The sequence below is a fragment of the Sciurus carolinensis genome, chromosome 9 (genome assembly GCF_902686445.1).
Source record: "Sciurus carolinensis chromosome 9, mSciCar1.2, whole genome shotgun sequence".
Lineage (NCBI taxonomy): Eukaryota > Metazoa > Chordata > Mammalia > Rodentia > Sciuridae > Sciurus > Sciurus carolinensis.
Genome location: NC_062221.1, coordinates 19,845,450 through 19,868,214, shown reverse-complemented (window position 1 = coordinate 19,868,214; position 22,765 = coordinate 19,845,450). Strand labels below are relative to the sequence as shown.

The 22,765-nt window shown below is 35.5% G+C and overlaps 1 protein-coding gene and 1 non-coding gene across 4 annotated transcripts in view; one reads left to right on the top strand and one right to left on the bottom strand.

The window, feature by feature from the left end:
- The window catches only part of Stag1 (stromal antigen 1), a 378,160-nt gene that overhangs the window by 108,765 nt on the left and 246,630 nt on the right, over positions 1-22,765 (bottom strand). For all 3 annotated transcript variants that reach the window (XM_047563511.1, XM_047563510.1, XM_047563509.1), the window contains one exon: positions 5,113-5,236. In XM_047563511.1, coding sequence (XP_047419467.1) covers positions 5,113-5,236 — 124 coding nt within the window. The remainder of the gene's footprint in view (positions 1-5,112; positions 5,237-22,765) is intronic.
- On the top strand, positions 3,632-3,708 carry Trnat-cgu (transfer RNA threonine (anticodon CGU)). The gene has a single exon. It is a non-coding gene; the product is annotated as a tRNA-Thr (tRNA).

The window sequence follows — 22,765 nt, the reverse complement described above, 5'->3', positions numbered from 1 at the left end:
TTAAGGTTAAACCTCATCAGACAAAATAGGGAATTTGGCTCCCAGTAGCAATGGAGGTGATAAGATTACAACAGCACAGATAAGAAGTATCACCTAATCATTCAATGCAAGAGAAGCATAGTATGGTTTGAATATGGTTTCTTTCCCAAAACTTTAAATGTTGGGAGTTTGGTTCCCAGCCCCCAGTGTAATGGCATTGAAAGGTGATGAAAACCATAAGTGAAGCCTAGTGGGAGGTAAGTGAATAGGGACCACACTTGTGAAAGGACTAATGCTGGTATTGCAGAAGTGGATTAGGTCTATTATAACTCAAGAGATTGGGCTGTAATAGAGAGCCTGGCTCCTTCCTGCTCTCCTTCTTTAACTTTTACCATGTGAACTCTCTCACACCCACTTCTACTATGAGATGTCATTTGCCATATTATAACTACAAGGTCCTCACAAGGGGTTGACTAGATGGTGCTGCTTGATCTTGGACTTTGAGCCCTCATATATGTGCTAAATAAACCTACTTTCTTTATAAACTATCCAGAATCTAGTATTCTCTTATAGCAACAAAAAATGAACTGGGACAGAGTATGATGTTGTAAAGAGCAGCAAGGTTCAAGAATAACCAATGGGGATCTATAGAACTGGCTCAAAGGATATGGTATTCCAGGACGAAAGGTAAGTGGAAAGTCAATGGTGGAAGTATTATGTAACATATAAAATGAAACAAGATCAACAATGGATGAGTAAAAGGCTGAAGACGATGTCTCAATGTCTAGTCACAACCTCAGATCTAAGGTAACACGACTGACTTCTCCCTAACCATTGACATGACACTGATTTGACACCAATGCCAAGAAAAATGAAATTAATACATCCAAGTTCATACATTAAAAATTATAGATATAAGTTGGGCATGGTGATGCACATCTGTAATCCCAGTGTCTAGGGAGGTTGAGGCAGGAGAACTGCAGGTTCAAGGTCAGCTTCAGCAATTTAGCAAGGACCTAAACAACTTAGTGAGACCCTATCTCAAAAAAAAAAAAAAAAAAAAAAAAAGGTGGGGGGCTAGGGAAATAGTCCAGTGATAAAGCACCCCTGAGTTTAATCCCCAGTATCCCTGCCAAAAAAAAAATACAGATTAAAAAAAAAATCTTCAAATATGAATGATGTGTAACACAGCATCTAGTGCATATTAGCTGCTCAACAATTTTTTTGGTACTATAGATATAGATATAGTAAGGACATGAATTGAGTTTCATTTTCACCTTGTCCAGCTATAATTCCCAAGCAACCACCTCTCTTACCAAGTGTTGATTCTTTACCTATAATGTGTCCTGCCTACACCATAGGACCTTAAAAATTAAATAAGTAAGGTGGTATTCATGAAAGCACTTCAGAAAATTAGAAAACAAACTATTGTTGGAATGAGAACTCTAATTGCCTTTTTGCTAAGTGGTCTACTCTGGTGCTCTGCTAAGCTTTGCAGTTATTTCTATTATAGTACCCTTAATGTTTTGTTTTCCCATTATAAAAAAAACTGTTTTGAAATGTGAATGCTATTTAACAGCATTTAATGCATATTACCTGCTCAATAAATATTACTGAATAACTACATAAATATATGAAAATAAAAGCAACAATGACAAAATGATTTATTAGGGGAAAGGTTTGGGTATTAACAGAGATTCTTTAATACTTTTGTAAAAAAAATTAAGTGCTATAACAAGTATTGTGTAAATAACTGTAAACACAATTTCATAATGAGTTATATCTTTAAGGGACAATAATTTGTGCTCCCAGGAAAATATTTAAATGGAAATATTGTGAAAGTTAAAAAGAACCAAATTCAAGTGAACTGTCGGGAAATGGATGTGTTAGTACGTAGCAGGGGTATAGTGGTAGAGAGAAGATTTCCTTGAGAGGGTCAGTCTGGGTATCCTTAGGAGAAACAGGATACAGGATGAGTCAACAGAAACAGAAGAAATGAGATGGGTAACAGATTGTTAAATACTACAAAGATTCTGATATGGGGAATCAACATATGCTAAGAAGTATAAAAATAGTTGTACACACAGGTGCTATGGTTTGGATGTAGTTTTTCCCTGTTAAAAACGCAAGCCGGAGATTGGTCTCTAACATGATAGTGTTAAAAGGTGGTGGGATCTTTAAAAGGCCTTCAGACCATGAGAGGTCTGCCTTCATAAGTGGATGAATATTTCTCCTGCAGGAATGAGTTAAGTATTGTGGAAATTCTACTTGCTTTTTGCTCTTCTGTATAGACCAACTTCATAGCAGTTAGAAACCATGCAGATGCCAGGGTCATGCTCTTGGGCTTCTTAAACTGTGAGTCAAAATAACCCTTTTCTTTATAAATTATCCTGTCTCAGATATAGCAACCCAAAATGGAATAACACACATGGTAAAAGCAAAAGCAGTAAAGAGCAATATAAATAAAGCATAAGAGCAAGGCAATTAGAATCATGAGCATAAATTCCCACAGATTTTAAGATATTTAGTTCAAAATACATAAATTACTAATATTATGTCAAAATTAGGCAAATTAGGCTTATTGTGCCGAACTAAAATGGCTAGGTAGAGAACCTAGAGAACAACTACTTTAGTTGTTAGGGATTTTCTTTCTATTGACCAAAACTTATAGTATAAAACTTACAATTTTAAAAAAGTTTGTTTTATTCAGGAGGGTGGACTAGGTTATAACCTCTAAAGTTCTAAAATCAAAACAAAAGTTTTATTAGCTCATTTGAAAGAGGCATAGGATGAATCTGAAGACAGAGACCACAGCCTGAAGAAGGTGCAGTTTCAATCAGATGACTAAAACAAGAAGAAAAATGACTAATTCTTATTAAAAAAAAAAAAGATGCAGAGGGATCAGAGTAGAAATGACCAAAAAAAAAAAAAAAAAAAAGAAGGGATTATTTAATACTTACAACATTTTAAAATAAAATAATTGGGGGTGACAGAGGTTTAAGAAATCATTTTATTGAATATTCATATTATTTTTATCAACAATGTACAAGAGAAATCGACCTCCTTTTTCTGGACAGTGAATTTCTATAAAAACAGTTTAGTGGTTTTTTTTTTTTTCTTTTTTTTAAACTGGTGGTAAGAAATGTGAAAAAATTGGGTTTCCCAAGACTCTGGCCATACGTGAAGCTTTGTTAAAAATGATAACCATTACATAAATTCAGAAGAATACTGTGAGAATAGGGGAAAGAACTGGGATGGCAGTGGCGGGCAATAAAAGTGAAAAACTTTAAATCCAATCCTACAAAAGAGATTGTCTTGTTGAATATAGGAGTGTGCATATGTGCGATGAATGTGCACTGTATAATTCTACATTCTCTCACACTGAAGTAAAATCTAGTTGGATTAACTTGAGGTGGACTTAGCTGCAAAGGTTCTAATTCCTCATGAGGATTAGACACAAAACAAGACAAAATCAGAATCTAGCTTGAATTTACTAATGCAAAGAAAAGGATATTAAGATAGTTAGGGAAGATATAGATTCAGGAAAACACTCACTACATACTAATTAGATTTCCCTTCAAATGACAAGCTGGGGGCAGGGAGACGTAAGAACCTCTTTTCTTTTATCATCAATTAAAAACTGTGACATTTGTGCTGGGGATATAGCTCAGTTGGTAGAGTGCTTGCCTCGTAAGCACAAAGCCCTGGGTTCAATCCCCAGTATTGCAAAAACAAACAAACAAACAAACAAACAAACAAAAAACAACTGTGACGTTAGTTAGGCTTGGGAATTGCATGATTGTAATCCCAGCTACTGGGGAGGCTAAGGCATGAAGATCACTAGTTCCAGGACAGCCTGGCCAAGTTAGTGAGAGCCTGTCTCAAAATAAAAAAGGGTTAGGGATACAGCTTAGTGATGAAGCATCCGTGGGTTCAATAACAGTACCAAAAAAAAAAAAAAAAAAAAGTCTAAGAATATAATTGCATTTAAAAAAATAAAATGACTTCTGATAGCTATGACACTTTTAAGAGTTCAAATACAACAATTTAAATTATTTTAAGATTTCTATACTTATGCCAGCACAGTGGTGTGTGCTTATAATCTCAGCTACTTGAGAGGTTGAGGCAGGAGGATCTCAAGTTCAAGGTCAGACTGGATGTCTTAAAGTAAAAATAAAAAAGAGGCTATGGTTGTAACTTAGTAGTAGAGCTACTACCTACCATGAGTATGCAGAATGGGGGTGGGTTGGAGGGATGGGGGTGGATCATCATGTTTATGAATACCTGGCAGTTCGAGTTACAGAATGTCAGGGTTTTTTTTTTTTTTTTTTTTTAAAATAAAAATTTTAATAATTTTTCATTCTTAGCCTTGGTTATTTTGAGGATTACTTATTCAGGATTTGATAATATCATGTTAAAGGGATTCATGTTAAAGTGAGAGCCTTTTCTAAGAGGTTAGAAGTAGAAACAGATTTTTAGATTAAGTATTCTAGATTTCAACAAATCTATTTAACTCTTTTAAAACATTCTACTGTGATAAAACCCTGGAAATTCAAAACATGAATGTTATTTAGTTTTTAGCCAGGCATGGTGGTATAAGTCTATAATCCCAGTGACTTGGGAGGCTGAGGTAGGAGGATTACAAATGTAAAGCAAGTCTCAGCAATTTAGCAAGACCCTATCTTAAAATAAAAAATTTAAGAAAGGACTGGTGATATAGTTTAGAGGTTAAGTGCCGTTGGGTTCAATTCCTGGTACAAGAAAAAAACAAGCTATTTAGTTTTTATATATTAAGAGAAACAAGAGTTTTTTTTTTTTTTTTTTTTTTTTTAAATTCCAAGTAAGAATAAGAGCATAGTTATCTTCTTGAGATATGATAAGAATTCTCTTGTAAGTTCAGATATATCAGGTCATCTTGATTCAAGAGAACATCGCATCTAAATAAGACAACTTTTTACACATGGGCCAATGATGCAAGTTTTCTCATGCTCTTCAAATAAATAGTTACTATGTTGCATCATCTTAAATTTAATATTATTAAAACTCTTAAAAAATCAACTATTGCAGTTTTGATTCCTAGCATGCTAGATTTGATACAAACATATATTCCAAAGCTTACAAGCTATTACTTACCCTGTCATGAAGAGTCCAGCCAACATATTTCAGGTAACTGTCATTTAAAAAGGCATCACTATACATTTTCATCCATACTCCAATCTCTTCAATACAAATGGCTCTAATCTCAGCAATAGCATCTCTAGAGTAGGGAATAAAATAAAGAATTAATATCCAAAACTGGAATGTATTCACACTCACTTTCAAAAAGTAGCAAATATAATTTATAACACTGTATATGTATCTGCAGTCTCAAAGCCCTCCAACTCAAATATCTTGTTTTATATATAGTTTCTGTGAAATAAAAACTACCAATATCATTCTGAAAACATCTTATTTTGGTCCAAGTGCTCTGTTTTCACTGGAGCAGACAATGACATTTAGAACTTTCTGAGAACCTCACAATTATTATAGAGCCAACAAACATGTTAAATCTCCTGAGAAAACCAAAGTGTCAACATCCAAGTACAGAAGAATAACATACAGTTCAAAAAGTGTTTCTCTAAAGAACTGTTATTCTTTATAAACTAGCCCACATCTAATGAACTTAAAGTAATTTTTATGACCGAGAAACAAGTTAGTTATATATCTGAGGCAAACTCATGTAAAAGTCAAAATTATTTGAAAATGTGCAATAGTTTACAAAGTCTAAATCATGAAGTAATTTATTGTAAATTAAACTATGCATTATATAATTATCTTACACATGTGTAGAATGAAGTTTATCTCTTCCTTCAAATCATGGGTCTTTCATCTTTAGTTCATTTATTTTATAGGCTGAAGAATGGGAATTAATGATCTAGTATAGTTAAAAAGAGACCAATCTTGGTGAATATACTGTGAAGTGACAGAAGAACAACTCCAAATGTCAGGATTCTGGCTCACTGCCCAGAGATGGCTCTTTGCCTCACTATAAGCATTTAATACAATACTTCTGGGATGACTTTCCTACTTAAAGATCTATGAATCATGAACAAATACAGTGCTAACACTTTTACCTCATTGTTCACCAGGTTATTAGCTCTAACTTAGTTTTCTGTTTTTGCGGTGCTGAGGATTGAACACAGGGCCATGTGTTTGCGAGGCAAGCACTCTACCAACTGAGTTATATCCCCAGACCACATTAGCTCTAACTTAAAAAAATATATATTAAGGATAATATGGTGAATCCTAATTTTCTTTTGTAAATCAATCTTCAAGGTTTCTGATTTACCACATGCAAATAATTATAAGAAATTTTAACTAACTTATACAAGGCAATCATCTGTTATTTTAATTGAAAATTTAATATAAAGCACACTTGTTTCTCTTTTGTAATTAAATGAATGCTAGAATTCTAATATTTCATTCCTTGCTCTAATAAATTTCAGTTCCTTCTAGACCACTCTCTAGCTCAATAATAAAAATGGGGGAAATTTTCTCCTCCCAACCTATACTACCAACCTCAAATTTTAGTTTCCCTACATTTCTGACTGTTACCTATTTCTCACGGAGAGGTTCTGTAACATAGTGGATAACAGCACAGGTTCTGGACAAAACATTCAGAGTTCAAATACTGATTCTGCTATTTACTAGTTGCATGATCTTAGACAAGTTACTTTCCCCTTTCTTAGGTTTCCTAAGCAGAATCAGTATTTGAACTCTGAATGAACTCTGAATGTTTTGTCCAGAACCTGTGCTGTCTGTTGTGAGAATGAAGTCACTTACTACAAGTAAAATACTCCTAATAAACTTCCTATAAATGTAAGTCATTATAATCTATCATTTTAGTCTTATCAGTCTAGACTCAAGAAGACAATACAGTACAAAATGTAGCCAGGAGTGGTGGAGTACATCTCTAATCCCAGTAATTTGGGAGGCTTAGGCAGGAGAATTACAAATTAGAGGCCAGCCTCAGTAATTTAGGCTTGAAGCAATCTAGTAAGACTGTCTCAAAATACAAAATAAAAAGGGCTGGGAATGTAACTCTGTCAAAATGCCCCTGGGTTCAATCCCCAGTACACGCCCCCCAAATAACTTTACCACAAGTATGAGATGATACCAATGCTATTCTGAAACACGAAAGGCTCAAGGAAATTTCTTTTTTCTTAAAACAAAAAATTTCAGATATAAAATGATATCGAAACAATGTAATGAATAACTATGTATCTACTGCTCAGCAAAGAAAGGAATATTATAGGTAAAATTTTCTATATCCTTACTGATGCAACTCCCTACATAAAAGTAAATAACAATCCTTGATTTAGTGAATATCATTCCTATATTTATCTTTGTTTTAACTTCATCCATATTGTTAAATTGTTTCATATATTTTCAAACTTCACATAAACATCCTGTAGATATTCTTCTCCAACTTGCTTCTTCATAAACCAAGTTTTACAATTTATACATACCAATGGATATAGCTCTAATATATTAATTTTAACTGGTACTCAGTGTTCCTATGAGCATATTACAAATCATTTATACATCTCTTACTTATAGGCATTTAGGTTGTTTCCAAGTTTTTGCTCTAATTAACAATGACTCCATGAGTATTGATGTACATATCTTCTTGTGTACATGTATGAGTGTTTGTCCACAGCAGTTTTTCAAACAGTATATCAACATCCACTAGTACATTATAAAATAAAGTTAATGAGCTACAACAAATATATAAAAATATGTAGGTAAGAAAGTACCAGAATGTTTTACATCTTTGTAATGGTTGGGATCTTATATGTCCCCTGTAGGACCCAATGCTAAAGACTTGGCTGCCAATCTGACACACTACTGGGAGGTGGGGAAACTTTAAGAAGTGGGGCCTCAGGGAAGGTCATAGGGAGCATACTCTCAAAGGGACTATTGGGACCCTGGGTCCTTCTTCACATTTTTTGCTACTTGGTTACCATGAAGCAAGAAGTTTCTTCGATCATGTGGCTCCCTATCATTATGTACTACCTCACCACAGGTCCAAAGGCAACAGGGTCAAGTCATCATGGACTGAAACCTCAGAAACTGTAAGCCAAAATAAACCTTTTCTCCCTTTTAAAGTTGTTTATCTCAGATATCTGTCACAGTGATGGGAATCTAATACAATGTTGTAAGGCAGTAAATATTCTCTCTTGAAAACAACTGTGTATCCATTGTAGGATGTGGTCAACAGCATCTATTAGACAATGGGTTTATAATTAGAAGTTAAATTACTGGGTGAGAATGAATATATATCTTCAACTTTATTAGATATTTTAAAATTTCTCTCTAAATCAGTGTTTCAGATCCTTGCCTGTCACTTGATTATATCTTGCTGTTTAATATAGACTTCTGTCTCTGCAAGGTGCAGGGTTACATACTTTATTTTCTACAGGGCTGTTCAAATAAAAAGAAATGATAACAGAAAGAAAAAAAACAAAAAACAAAAAACAATTCCCAAAAGAAAACAAAACAATCCCTTTCCAAAACAAAACACAATTATAAAACATAAACTCTATAAGGAATCCATCTGACTACTATTATACCACCTTTATAAAAGTCAGTCCTACCACACAAAAACAAAAACAAACAACAACAGGCTAAGTATTATTATACAAACTCATGGAAGCAGCCTGAGAACAAATCAATAGGCATGGTATACTTATTAAAACTACCATGACAGTAAGGTTGAACAACTTCACTCATTCTTCCTTTACACTTAGAATTAAGTTAATTCTTAGAATTACCATTAACAATGGGATTAACCACAAAACACCCGCCCCTTCATTAGATTGAGTGTTATTTACTCCCCTCTGGGAGGCCTGTTACAGGTATATGTTCTGTGACGAATGTAATGTGTTTATGGGCATATGCATAATAAATTATTGAAAATAAAAAAAAACAAAAAAAACAATGGGATTAAGCGTGTCTATTTCCCACAGGTCAGAGGATAAAAAGGCTTAGCTTTATTTAAGGGAAAAAAATCTTGTTTAAAACATTTCTTACAGCTATCTCTCTATATATTCCTAATTTCTAATGCTTTGGGTTTTTCCCTTGTTTTTGTTTTATGTTTTTGTCTTGTGCAGTTCTAGGGATTGAATGAAGGGCCTTGGTTGTGTGAGGGAAGCACCCTGCTAAAACTGAGTCTCTAAAGCCATTTTTGTCTCATCAACTAGACTCCTAAACAGCTTTCATTCTTGGAATACAGCTTCTCTGCATGACTGCCAATACTTGGATACAGCATATCTCCTAGGAATCCCAGGGCTTGTTTAACTTCAGGTGTCAATCTGATCCTTTTCACCTTAACTCTACTATTCTCTTTGGTGAAGATTAATTTCCTTTTACTTGAGTGTGAATATACTAAATAGCTTATCTCTGATGAATATAATACGGTTAAAATGAAGACTTGTTACTTTTGAAGATAAGTAAAAAAGATCTTGTGACTTCTGTTTTATTATCTCTTGAACAACTCTCTATGCAAAAAGCCATCGGCCATGTTTTGATGACATTCAGGCTGCCCTATGAAAACCTCTGTGAAATAACTGGGGACTTTTGTCAGACATGTAAATAAGTTATCTTGGAAGTAGATCCTACAATTCTAGTTAAGGTCTAAGATACCTGCATTCTCAAGGGATGTCTCGATAGCAATCATTTTTTGGATTAATTTTTAACTGATACATAAAAATCCTACAAATTAATGGGGTAACAAGTGATACTGATGCATGTATATACTATGTAATATTTAAATCAAATTTAAACGTATCTATGTGCTCACTTATCTTTGTAGCAAAAAATTTAAATCCTTTCTTCTTAACTTTTTGAAATGTACAGTACAATATTATTACCAATAGTCATCCTATTGTATGATATTAACTATAATCAATATTGAGAAATCTGTGCTAGCACTACCTAGCTGGGACCCCCAAATTCTGGATCCATAAAATTATGACAGTATAAATGTTTTACACTGCCAAGCTTGGGAGTTATGGTAAAACGTAGCTAAACATTAGTTTTTATTATTATTGTTAAGAATCCTTATCACGCTCATTGTAACCTATTGTCTGGATCACAAATTAGTTCTCCTTTAGTTCAAACAGCAAGTGTGTCAGAACTTACATGTTTGTAGTCATTCCTATGTCTAAAATACGCTAAATTCTATATTAGATTACCTACTACACTGATTATTCTTTCAAGTTCTACTGAAATCTATGCTTTCATTATTCCTATCTTACATTCCTACTATTAGACAAAATATTCTTGCACTCTAGGAACTAAAATTTATATTTAAGAAGGTAGGTTGTAAAGTAACAGTGCAATATGTTTCCAAATATTCTCTGATTTGATTAATATATTTTTATATAAAGATAAGTTTTTCATACATAAGACCTTCCAATTTCCAGTTCATATGAAATTTATTTTTTAATATGCAATTTTTATTTCTCCTAGCCTCATCTCATTTAGAAATGGTAATATCGAGCTGTGGCATTTGACAGTTTCCAAGGCAAATATTAAGCAGGGGGTAAAAACATTTTTAAGACGAGGCGAAAGGTATAAAGACAATCATACAATAGACTAATATTCACTGCATTGTATCATTAGGGCCTTGAAATGACTGACTAAATATGAAGGTAAGATTATCCTTTATTTGGAAATTTAAAGAAAGAACAAGAATTGTCCTCGAAACTCTAGCCAGAGCAATTATGCAGACTAAAGAAATTAAAGGGATACAAATAGGAAAAGAGGAACTTAAGCTGTCACTATTTGCTGATGACATGATTCTATATTTAGAGGATCCAAAAACCTCCTCCAGAAAACTTCTAGATCTCATCAATGAATTTGGCAAAATAGCAGGCTATAAAATCAACACGCATAAATGTAAAGCATTTTTATACGCAAGCGACGAAACAGCTGAAAGGGAAATGAGGAAAACAACTCCATTTTGAGGCAATAGCCTCAAAAAAAAAAAAAAAAAAATTTGGGACTCAATCTAACCAAAGAGGTAAAAGATCTCTACAATGACAACTATAAAGCAATGAAGAAAGAAATTGAGGAAGACCTTAGAAGATGGAAAGATTTCCCATGTTCTTGGATAGGCAGAATTAATATTGTCAAAATGGCCATACTACCAAAAGTGCAATACAGATTCAATGCAATTCCAATTAAAATCCCAATGATGTACCTTATAGAAACAGAGCAAGCAATCATGAAATTCATCTGGAAGAATAAGAAACCCAGAATAGCTAAAGCAATCCTTAGTAGGAATAATGAAACAGGGGGTAACGCAATACCAGAACTTCAACTACAAAGCAATAGTAACAAAAATGGCATGGTGTTGGCACCAAAATAGACAGGTAGATCAATGGTACAGAATAGAGGACACGGACACAAACCCAAATAAATACAATTTTCTCATACTAGACAAAGGTGCCAAAAATATGCAATGGAGAAAAGACAGCCTCTTCAACAAATGGTGCTGGGAAAACTGGAAATCCATATGCAACAGAATGAAACTAAACCCCTATCTCTCACCCTGCACAAAACTCAACTCACAATGGATCAAGGACCTTGAAATCAGACCAGAGACCCTGCATCTTATAGAAGAAAAAGTAGGTCCAAATCTTCACCTTGTTGGCTTAGGATCAGACTTCCTTAACAGGACTCCCATAGCACAAGAGATAAAAGCAAGAATCAATAACTGGGATGGATTCAAACTAAATAGCTTTCTCTCAGCAAAGGAAACTATCAGCAATGCGAAGAGAGAGCCTACAGTGCGGGAGAATATCTTTCACACTCATACTTCAGACAGAGCACTAATTTCCAGAATATATAAAGAACTCAAAAAACTCTACACCAAGAATACAAATAACCCAATCAACAAATGGGCTACGGATATGAACAGACGCTTCACAGAAGAAGATCTACAAGCAATCAACAAACATATGAAAAAATGTTCACCATCTTTAGTAATAAGAGAAATGCAAATCAAAACTACACTAAGATTCCATCTCACCCAATTAGAATGGCGATTATCAAGAATACAAGCAACAACAGGTGTTGGCGAGGATGTGGGGAAAAAGGAACACTCATACATTGCTGGTGGGGTTGCAAATTAGTGCAGTCACTCTGGAAAGCAGTGTGGAGATTCCTCAGAAAGCTTGGAATGGAACCACCATTTGACCCAGCTATCCCACTCCTCGGCCTATACCCAAAGGACTTAAAATCAGCATACTACAGAGATACAGCCATGTCAATGTTCATAGCTGCTCAATTCACAATAGCCAGGCTGTGGAACCAAGCTAGATGCCCTTCAATTGATGAATGGATAAAGAAACTGTGGTATATATATACAATGGAATATTACTCAGCTATAAAGAATAATAAAATTATGGCATTTGCAGGCAAATGGATGAAATTGGAGAATATCATGCTAAGTGAGATAAGCCAATCTCAAAAAACCAAAGGACGAATGATCTCACTGATAAGCGGATTGTGACACATAACGGGGGGTGGGAGGGGGGCAAGAATGGAGGAAGGAGGGACTGTATAGAGGGAAAAGAGGGGTGGGAGGGGTGGGGGGAAGGAAAAAATAACAGAATGAATCAAACATCATTACCCTATGTAAATGTATGATTATGCAAATGGTATGCTGTTACTCCATGTACAAACAGAAACAACATGTATCCCATTTGTTTACAATGAAAATAAATTTAAAAAGAACAAGAAATAGAAAACTATAATTGTGGTACAATTACAAAAATTCTTTGTTCTAACACTATTTTATAGCATAAAAAGTAATCATGTTTGTTTTTATGAAAAACTCAATTTACAGATTGTTAAATCTTTTTTGGGAAACATGACCCTTTAAAGTCTGAACTCTTGGCAGATGGAAATTTAATGATATTCTGCTTACAAAAAAAATGGACTCTATCTTAAATGCTTCTTGCACTATCCCTATGGATGCTTTCCTAGTAAGGATGTAGAAAAAATAAATATGACTGTAAAACAAATTTTGGGGAAAACTCTTGGTGAATATAGAGATATTGACACAATCACTGTTCATATACAAGGAATCTCACAAGGACTCTAAAATGAGAAGTAATTCAGAATGTTAAAAATGGTGTACTATCTAAATTGCAGCACAAAATGAATTCATATAGTAACTAATTCTGTAGATAAGATTTGGGCAAAAAAATTATATTTTCTACAACAGACCAACTATAAAGGGTTTTCTGTCTGTTTTGGTAAGAAGCAGCCTATGAAAGAATAGCTGAAAGAGTTTCTGAAAAACAATATGTTATTAGATTGTGAAAAAGAATTGGAGACCAGAGACCATAACTTACAGTAAGATCATAAAAATAAGTATTAACCTAAGGATTGCTGAACATTAGTAAAGGCATTAAAGGAAACACAGAAGCATGTAAAATGATAAGAGGAAAGAAGAGGAAGGTTTCTGAGAAGTAAAGTATATACCTGAAGAGATAAAACTCTCCTGTTTCCTAATTAAAGCTAATTCTTTTATTTATTATTTCAGTCTGATCTGTTATTTTATAATTATTATTAAAAAATTTGTAGCTGTAGATTGACAGAATGCGCTTATTTTACTTGTTTATTTTTATGCAGTGCTAAGGATCGAACCCGGTGCCTCTCACATACTACGCAAGCACTCTGCCCCTGAGCTATAGTCCCTGACCAGAGTTATTTTAAACATACTAAAAATGTAATAGGGGACTAGGGTTATAGCTCAGTGGTAGAGCACTAGTCTACCATGAATGAGGCACTGGGTTTGTTTCTCAGCAGCATATATAAATAAATAAAATAAAGGTCCATTGACAACTAAAATAATAATAATAATAATAAAGTAAAAGGTTTACAACTAGATTTTTAGCTCAGTAGAGTACTTGCCTAGCATACACAATGCCCTGGGTTGAAGACCCAGCACAGCAAAACAAGAAAAATAGGTCAAATAAATTGAAGCTAGTTTTCCTCTCATTTTTGTTGCATTATTCATTAGTAAAAATAGTGACAAAAAAGAAAAAAGACATTGCATCAGTAAGTCTCCCACAGAAAACCTGACATGGCTATCTATTACCATGCATTACTCCTCAGAAGTTTACAACAAACTGAACTCTGGGCATAAATAAGACTAAAAATACACTGTCAAAGACACATTTCCTTTAAAAGAAAGATATTGTCTAATTAACACATATTTTAACTATCAAACAGATCTACAAGTTAGGTCACAGATGAACTATAAGTGAGATTGAAGTAATAGAATGACACTTTGCTCAGAATAAACTATATAATGATATCATATGAATAGTTCTAAAATGATTTCTGAGAGGTTTTACTATAATACAAAAAAAATGGAAGACTCAACTTAGAAAATAAATATTTACCATTTTTCATCTTCTCAAAAGCGCTGAAATCGTGTTCTTTGTCCACCCATAATAGTGGCTGGTTATTTCTCTTGTATTAATGAATTATACATTTAATCAGAAATTACACATTTAATCATACATTTAATATGAATTAATCATTTAATCAGATGATTTTTTTTTTTTTTTGGTCGTGCTGGGGATTGAACCTAGGGCCTTCTGCATTCGAGGCAAGTACTCTACCAACTAAGCTATATCCCCAGTCCCAAGATTCTAATTTTTTAAAGGTTAATTTTAAAAAATATTGGTTACATCATTAATACTATTTCTCTCCAACCTTCTTTTCAAATTTTCTTCTAAGGGATTGATGAAGCTGGGCATGATGGCACATACCCATAAACCTAGCAATTTGGGAGGCTGAGACAGGAGGATTGTAAGTTCAAGTTCACCCTCAACAACTTAATGAGACCCTGTCTCATAATAAAAAATAAAAAGGACAAGGAGTGTGTCTCAGTCCCCAGGATCCCAACCCCAACTAAGGACTGGTGAAACCAGAAGTAACCTTCTATATGTTGTATCCTTTATAAATGTGATCTAGGTTAAATTCCAAAGTATTATATTCTGATTAATTATCTCTTCAATATTCTAAAGGCTACCCTAGTTGCTAAATATAAATATGTAAATAATTTTTTCATATTCAGTATTTTAAATGGATGATTTTATATTCACTTGTTTTTACTATAAGCCACTCATTTGATGAAGCAAATGGGTCATCTGGTCTGTACAATTCTCACACTGTAGATTAAATGGTACCATGGAACTTCAGTCAGACTATTTTCTGCATGTCTTATAAATTAACAGTAGACCAGCAAAATACAATTGAGATTCATCTTGTGTTTGAAGTTGGGGTTGGTGGGTGGGACCAAGATGTTCAAGTGCCATCTCTCATAGCACCCACTATTTCAAGAATATAAATGCAGTAACATCTCCCTTTCATCAATGAAGGAAATTGAATGATACTTCTGGAAAATTAATGAGTGATATTCATGGTGTATTGTTCACATCTGGACGGTAGATTACATTGTCAATTATAATGGCACTAGTTTTGAATGACTGAATTCTTTATGTATCAGTAGTAAGCTAAAAAAGATCCAATACAAATTTATATAAGGTCTGACAAAATAAAATACAAAATAAAATAAAAGACATGATAAAAATGAATCATTAAATAGTAAATGCTATTTTATTTGGTGTTAAAGATTCAGGGAAATTATAGACAATAATCTCTGAACAAGGGGTTCCACAAGGTAAACCTTAAAACTGGACCAGTTCTATACTTGTCAGGCAGCATAGTAAGCAGGGAGTAGAGCTAGGACATACCAGAGTTGAGAAGGAGCTGGGACTCCAGGAAGGCCAATGTGATTATACTATATAAGGCACAGTATTAAAAGGGACGGCTGAACAGGAAGAACAGGTTCTGAAGATCTGCAAAAGAACCCTACAGTCTCTTCAGTATTGTATATGTGAAGAAACTACTCTAGGATGGAGAAAGAATAAAAGGACCAAAGAGAATGATCACGGGACAAAACACATGGTTAGGAAGTTTGTGCTCTGATAAGCCAGGGTGGGAACACCTTATAATTCACAAGACACCACATAGAGAACAAAATTTATTATTTGAATACTGAATGCTCTTTTGGTCCATTTAATGAACCTTAAAGTAGGTATGAAAAGATAAAACATAACTGTGTCCCAGGAAAAAAGTAGAAATAATATTGGTGAGAATATAAAAGTACCCAGAACAGAAGGAAAAACCCACTATGCCATGCATTCAATAAAAAACTTAAGTCCTGAAAGGAAGGAGAAAAACAACCCATAATGGGGAGACAAATAGAACAAGAAATGATACACATGACAAAACCAGTAAAACAATCATTAGGAAAAAGTACATATGTTCAAGAAGCTAAAGGAAAGCACAGTATGTTAAGGAAAGTCAATAAGAAAGAAAAGAGGACAAAAATGACACCAAAAAACACTATAAGAGAACTGCTTAAAAATGACTGGTAGGAGAAAAATCTAAAAGGTAGCCAGAGCAAAAAGATAAACTAAACTAAAAAGGATGCAAGAGAAAGAATGACAGGAGACTTCCTTTAGAAGGTGGCAATAAGGCAAATCAGAAATACGGAATCTATTACTTTAAAGAATCAAAACACAAAAGAATTTCAAAATGTTAATCTAGATTTCTGTACCAAGATGCAAAATACTGCAGACTTGAAGGTAGAATCAAAATTCTCCCTCACTCCCTGACGGGGCGCATGGGATTGGGAGTGGGGAGGTGTGTCAAGAGACTGAGGCAGGACGATCACAAGTTCAAAGTCAGTCTTAGCAACTAAGCAAGACCTTGTCTCAAAATAAAAAATCAAAATGGGCTGGGGATGTAGCTCAGAGATAAGGCACCTCTGAGTTCAAGCTCCAGTATCCAAACAAAACACAAAAACCACAAAACCTGCAACAAAAAAACACAAACACTCACACTTCAGTTTTCTGGAAATCTATTTTTTTTAAAAAGGCAAAAACATTTATTCATAAAAATTTAATGAACCTGGGATAAAAAGAGCAGACACCTATGCCATTCTGGCATGAAACTGATTTTTTCAAAAGTCCTAAGACAGATCAGGTGCCAAGGTTGAGCATGCCTATGAATACCATCAGTTTTGATGCTCAGGGAGCTGATTTGTTGGAAGTCAAGCACTAAATACCCACATGCATGAAAGAACTCAATTTAAAAGAGCACATTCTATAAGAAAATAAATGGGAAAAAAAGCTAAAGCTCTGTGACATTTACCTCCCAATAGAAAAAACAAAACAAAACAAAACAGCAAAGTATAACCCATAATAAAGATCTGAAACACATGTGAGCTCACATGTCAAATACCAAGAATCTTCTTTTTTGGTCATGCTAGGGACTCATGAGACTTAGGGCCTCAAGTATGCTAGGCAAGCTGGCCATGGTGACACATGCCGATAATTCCAGTAGTTCTGGAGGCTCAGGCTCTAAGAAACATGGTGAGACCCTGTCTCAAAATAAAAAAATAAAAAGGGGATGGGACTCAGTAGTAAAGCATCCCCGTCAATTCCCAGTACCAAAACAAGAATGCTAGGCAAGTACTCTACCACTAGGCTATATGCCCAGCCTTACTAAAGATATTTTAAAGAGGCTCTAATAAATATAATCAAAGAATTAAAGGAAAGTATATCTGAATAATTAAATGAAACATCGTAAAATAAACAATAAATAATGAAAAACAAATGAGTCAAAAATATACAAATGAAAAGCATGAGGATGCCCATTCTTTCATCACATTTGCTCCAAAGTACTAGAAATTCTAGCCAGAGCAATCAGGCAAGAAAAATAAATGAAGGGCAAACAAACTTGAAAACACCCAAACCCTCTGCAAGAAAACAATTACAACTAATAAATTAACTCAGCAAGTTGAAGGATATGAAATCAACCTTGAACACACACACAAACAAAATAAACCTTCAGCAGTACTGCTACACGACAACAGCAAATTATCTGAAATAGGAATCAAGATAGCAATCCCTACAAAAGTACCAATGATATTCTTCACAGAACTAGAAAAAAACAATACTAAAATTTATATGGGCTTACAAAATACCCCCAATAGCCAAAGCAATCTTGGGAAAAAATTAAAAAGCAGGATGCATTATACTACTGACTTCAAAATATACTACAGAGCTGCTGGGTATGATGACACATGCCTGTAATCCTAGTGACTTGGGAGGCAGAGACAGGAGGACTGCAAGTTCAAGGCCAGCCTCAGCAATATAGCAAGACCCTATCTCAGACTTAAAGAAACACATAGATCAATGAAACAAAATAGACTAGAAGTAAAACACAAGCATATGTAGCTGATTGACTTTTGACAAAGACAAAAAGAATCCACATGGGAGATTGGATGGCCTTTTCAATAAATGGTGCTGGGAAAGTTGGATTTCCACATGTAGAAGAATAAAATGAGACCCCATTTGTCACCCAATTCAAAAATCAATTGTACATGTTTAAAGACTTTCATAAGATCTGAAGCTATGAAACCATACCAAGAAAGCAGGAGAAATGCTTCTGGATATTGGAATGGTCAAGGATATTTTGAAGAAGATCCCAAAAATGGAGGAAAGAAGAGAAATAGTACAGGAAACAAAATAAAATAATGGTATTACATCAAACTGCTAAGTGTCTATACAGCAAAGGTCTTAAAGAACGAGAACTTATTTCTTCTAAATTTAACATGGTACCCATTGACCATGTTTTTGTACCTGGTTTATTTCACTTAAAATGTCCTTGAGGCTTATTCATGTTTTTGTAAATGATAAAATTTCATCCTTTTTATGGCTGAGTAGTATTCTGTTAGTATATACATATATCACATTTTCTCTATCCATTATTCTATTAATGGACACTTAGGGATGGTTCCAGATTTTAGATACTGTAAATAGTGCTGCAATAAACATAGGAAGCATAGCAGTCTTTTTGACACAGTGATTTCATTTTTATTGAATATATAACTATAAATGTATTGGATTACTGGATTATATGGTACTTCTTTTAACTTTGGAGGAATTAATTTTTTCCTTAGTGACTGTATTAATTTACATTCACAACAAGCATATGAATTCCTTTTCTCCAAGTTCTCACAAATTTGTATCTTTTTGATAATAGACATTCTAACTAGGGTGAGGTGATACCATTGTGCTTTTGTTTTGTATTTCCTAGATAGATAGTGATGTTAAGATCAAAAACAAGTATTTTTTCCTTATGACTTTATTCAAACTGTACTGGAAATTATAGTCAGTGCAAAAGAAAAAAGTACTTAAGGGTGATGCCACCAAGATGGTTGATAAGAAGGAGGTGCCAGACTTCCATCCAAAAGGAAGGGCCAAATGCAGAAAAAATAGCTATTTCACTGGAGTGTTTGTGTGTGGACATGGAAGAACAAATAGGGATTATGAAGATACGTGATGGCCTTTTAGAGAAGAGAACTAAGCAATTGGCATATACTGTCTTACCCTGTTCTTCGAGATTGGCCTTTAACCAAGACACTCAGCATGGAAAGGTTAATAAGTAAGAGGCTCCTAGCACTCTAGACACCTGAATCATTTGCTGTTAGATAAGTCTGCAGCCCTCTAAGGTCATGAGCACAGTTTGGGGAGCTGCTGGTTACCATAACACTACACTACCCCCAGAAAAAGAGCCCAGCCCACACTGTACCCACTCTACCAGGTTCCTGGTACAGAGCATCACCTTGAGACTCTACCCACCTAGGAATTCATACAGCAGTTTCTCCTGGCCAACCAAGCCCTTTGAACTAGCTGCCCAGTCTCACATGGTCCTGGGAAGCACCTAGGCAGCCTACCCTGAGGACTTGGCCCAGCTGAGGTTCCTGCAAAACAGTCAGGAGGCTCATTCTCAGAAGCACAACCTGCTGATGAACTGGAAAGCAGGTACCCTTGCTAACACATACAACTCTGGGAAGCAGGTGGGTAGCCCAAATTGTCTACGTTAGGCCCAAGAGGTCCCATGAAGTTACCAGTAAAGCCCTCAGTTGCACTTACCTGGACCCACTGGTTCAACTTCAACTCCATGAGCCTTCTAGAAGTGACAGGTGCTATGCCTCTGCTACTGGTCCAGCCATGCTTTGCATGGCTGGGCCTGTCAGAGCAGTTCCACCAACATGAGACCTGAGGAAACTACAGGATCCCACAACTTCAACAGTATACACTGTGCTCATGATTACTAGGCAATCCCAGCTCAACTAAGAGCAATACCACAAAAGGTGGTACAATTCTACAACTCCTACAGCCTAGGGCATGGACACAACTGCAAATATTGCTGTTGTTTATTTTAGCCAAAGAAGTTACAGTGCCACTGCAAAAAAAACACTCACCTAAAACCAAAGCCAGTAGAGACCATGCAACCAACATTCTAGGACACATTTCCAAGAAAGTCTTATTCTATAAAAGCTGCCATATAAAATTGATATAAAACTGCCCCCAAAGAAAAGGAAATTGATGAATTGCCTGAAAAGAACGCAAAAGTAATGATTTTAAGGAACTCAATGAGAAAGAAAATACAGGAAGACAATACAATGAAATTAGGAAGCTAATTCTTATGAATGAGAAATTCAGAGAAGATACAGACAAGACTTTGAAATAAACCCATAAGGGGTGGGGATGAGGGAAGGGGAGAAGGAAGGTGAGGGAAGGGGAGAAGGAAGGTGAGGGAAGGAATGAAGAACGGGGATTCAAGTGAATTAAACAGAGATGCTGTACACTCACCTCCTTCAAAAAGAAGAACCAAAGTAACAGGTGTAAGGCTGTATTTTGAGGTTAGTGACCGTGGAAGAACACTGGAAATCAGCAAGATAGACTGGAACCTTGTAAGATTCAGAAACCTGGGACAATAGCACAGAAAGAGAAACAAAACACCCTGGCATCTGCTACCCCGGCTTCATAGTGTGGGCAGTGGGAGATTCCCTCTTGCAGGGGTAAGGGTGAAAGGAAGAGTCCCAGCAAACTATCAAAGTGAACACTGCTAATTCTAACTACTGGAAAGTTTCCCAGTACTCATGGTCTTACAGTTCATATAGATAAGTAATCTGAAATATGAATAGTCAGCTTAGCTTTGGAAAAGGATTCCAAATTGTGTCCCTCAAACCCCCAGATTGCTGTAGCTAGAGGAATTTTAAGAGGTTAAGCTATTTTTTTGATTTGGGGCTCCTTTAGGGATCAAAACCCTTGCATATTCCAGTCTCTGGGACTCTAAAGACATTTCATTGCACTGGCTAAGAGGGATGGAAGAGGGAGCTGTCTTGGAAAGGTGAGTGCTTTAGGAACCTAACTGAACTCAATAGTGATTGTGGTTGCACTGCACTATAGGGAATAATGCCCTTGAGAATAAGATCAGGGAAACTTATTCGCATTGTTCCTCATGCCTCCACCTCCCTGTCAACCCTCAGGCACCCACTGCTGACAGGGTGGGGAAGAAATACTGCAGTTCCCATTGCTGCCCAATCCACTGCAGCACACTGAGCAACAACTCCACAGTTCAAATTATAGCCCTCCCTCAGGTGTACAAGCGGGTTTAGAAGAGTCCGTTCCATGCTCCATCTGCCACTCTGTAGGTGTGCAGAGTCACCAAAGGGGTGAGAGAAACACAGTGGTTCTTACTGCTACTCCACCTATGTGTTTCCTACCACTGCACTGACCCCATATCATCTCTGACCACAGTGCTGTCATCGCTGGGTATGAGACTGGAGTGGCCGCTTTGATTCATGCCACTAACTCTCCCTATGCAGCACCAGAGCCTGCATCACTGACTGGCTGGAGGACAAATGTTTCAGGTCCTCACTATTGTTGGCACCATCAGTGTCAGAGATGCTGGTAGTAGCAGAGTTAGCATCAACAGTACATGAGGAAAACCCCATTGCCTAATAGGGGCCACCACTTCCACTGTATGCACAGTCACATGGTGAGAACCCCACATGGTACACTTATGCTTGTACCACACCTGCCTGAACCACAAGAGTGCCCCCACTCTTGTGTGGTCACAGATAGTGGGTTCTTCAACTCTGTGGTATCATGCTGTGTCCAAAGTCATTAATCACAATGAAAAGAGTTATGGTGCCCAGGCAGGAAACAAAGCTAGTACTGCATAACAATACAACACCTAAAGGTATATCCTTCAAGAGAAAGCTGCTTACTATGGTCACCCCATACAAGTGGTAAAGATAAATAATCCATGAGGTGTGCAAATTTCAACATAAGAAAATAAGAAACATGACAAAAATATGATAATATAGTACACATGTACATCCACAGGATGTCAAGTAGACATGACCAGAAAAAAACCTCACCATAGGTATATTATAGTCAAACTGTCAAATATGTAAGACAAAAAACTGTAAAATCTATGAGAGATTATCATGTCATGTCACATTTAAGGGCATCCCCATTAGATGACCAGCAGATTGCTTAGCAGAAACCTTACAATTCAAGAGGGAAGAAGATGATGTATTATAAATTCTGAAGGGAAAAAACTGCCAACCAAGAATACCATACCCAGAAAGGATGAATGGATAAAAGAAATGGGGTATGCATGTACACATGTAAATATGGATGCATGCATATTTGTGTATACACATATACACAAAATGTAGTATTATTCACCCATAGAGTAAAATCCTGTCAGTTGCAGAAAACTGATGAAAATTGAGGACATTAAAAAAAAAAAAAAAAAAAATCAACCTGAATACAGAAGCGTAATT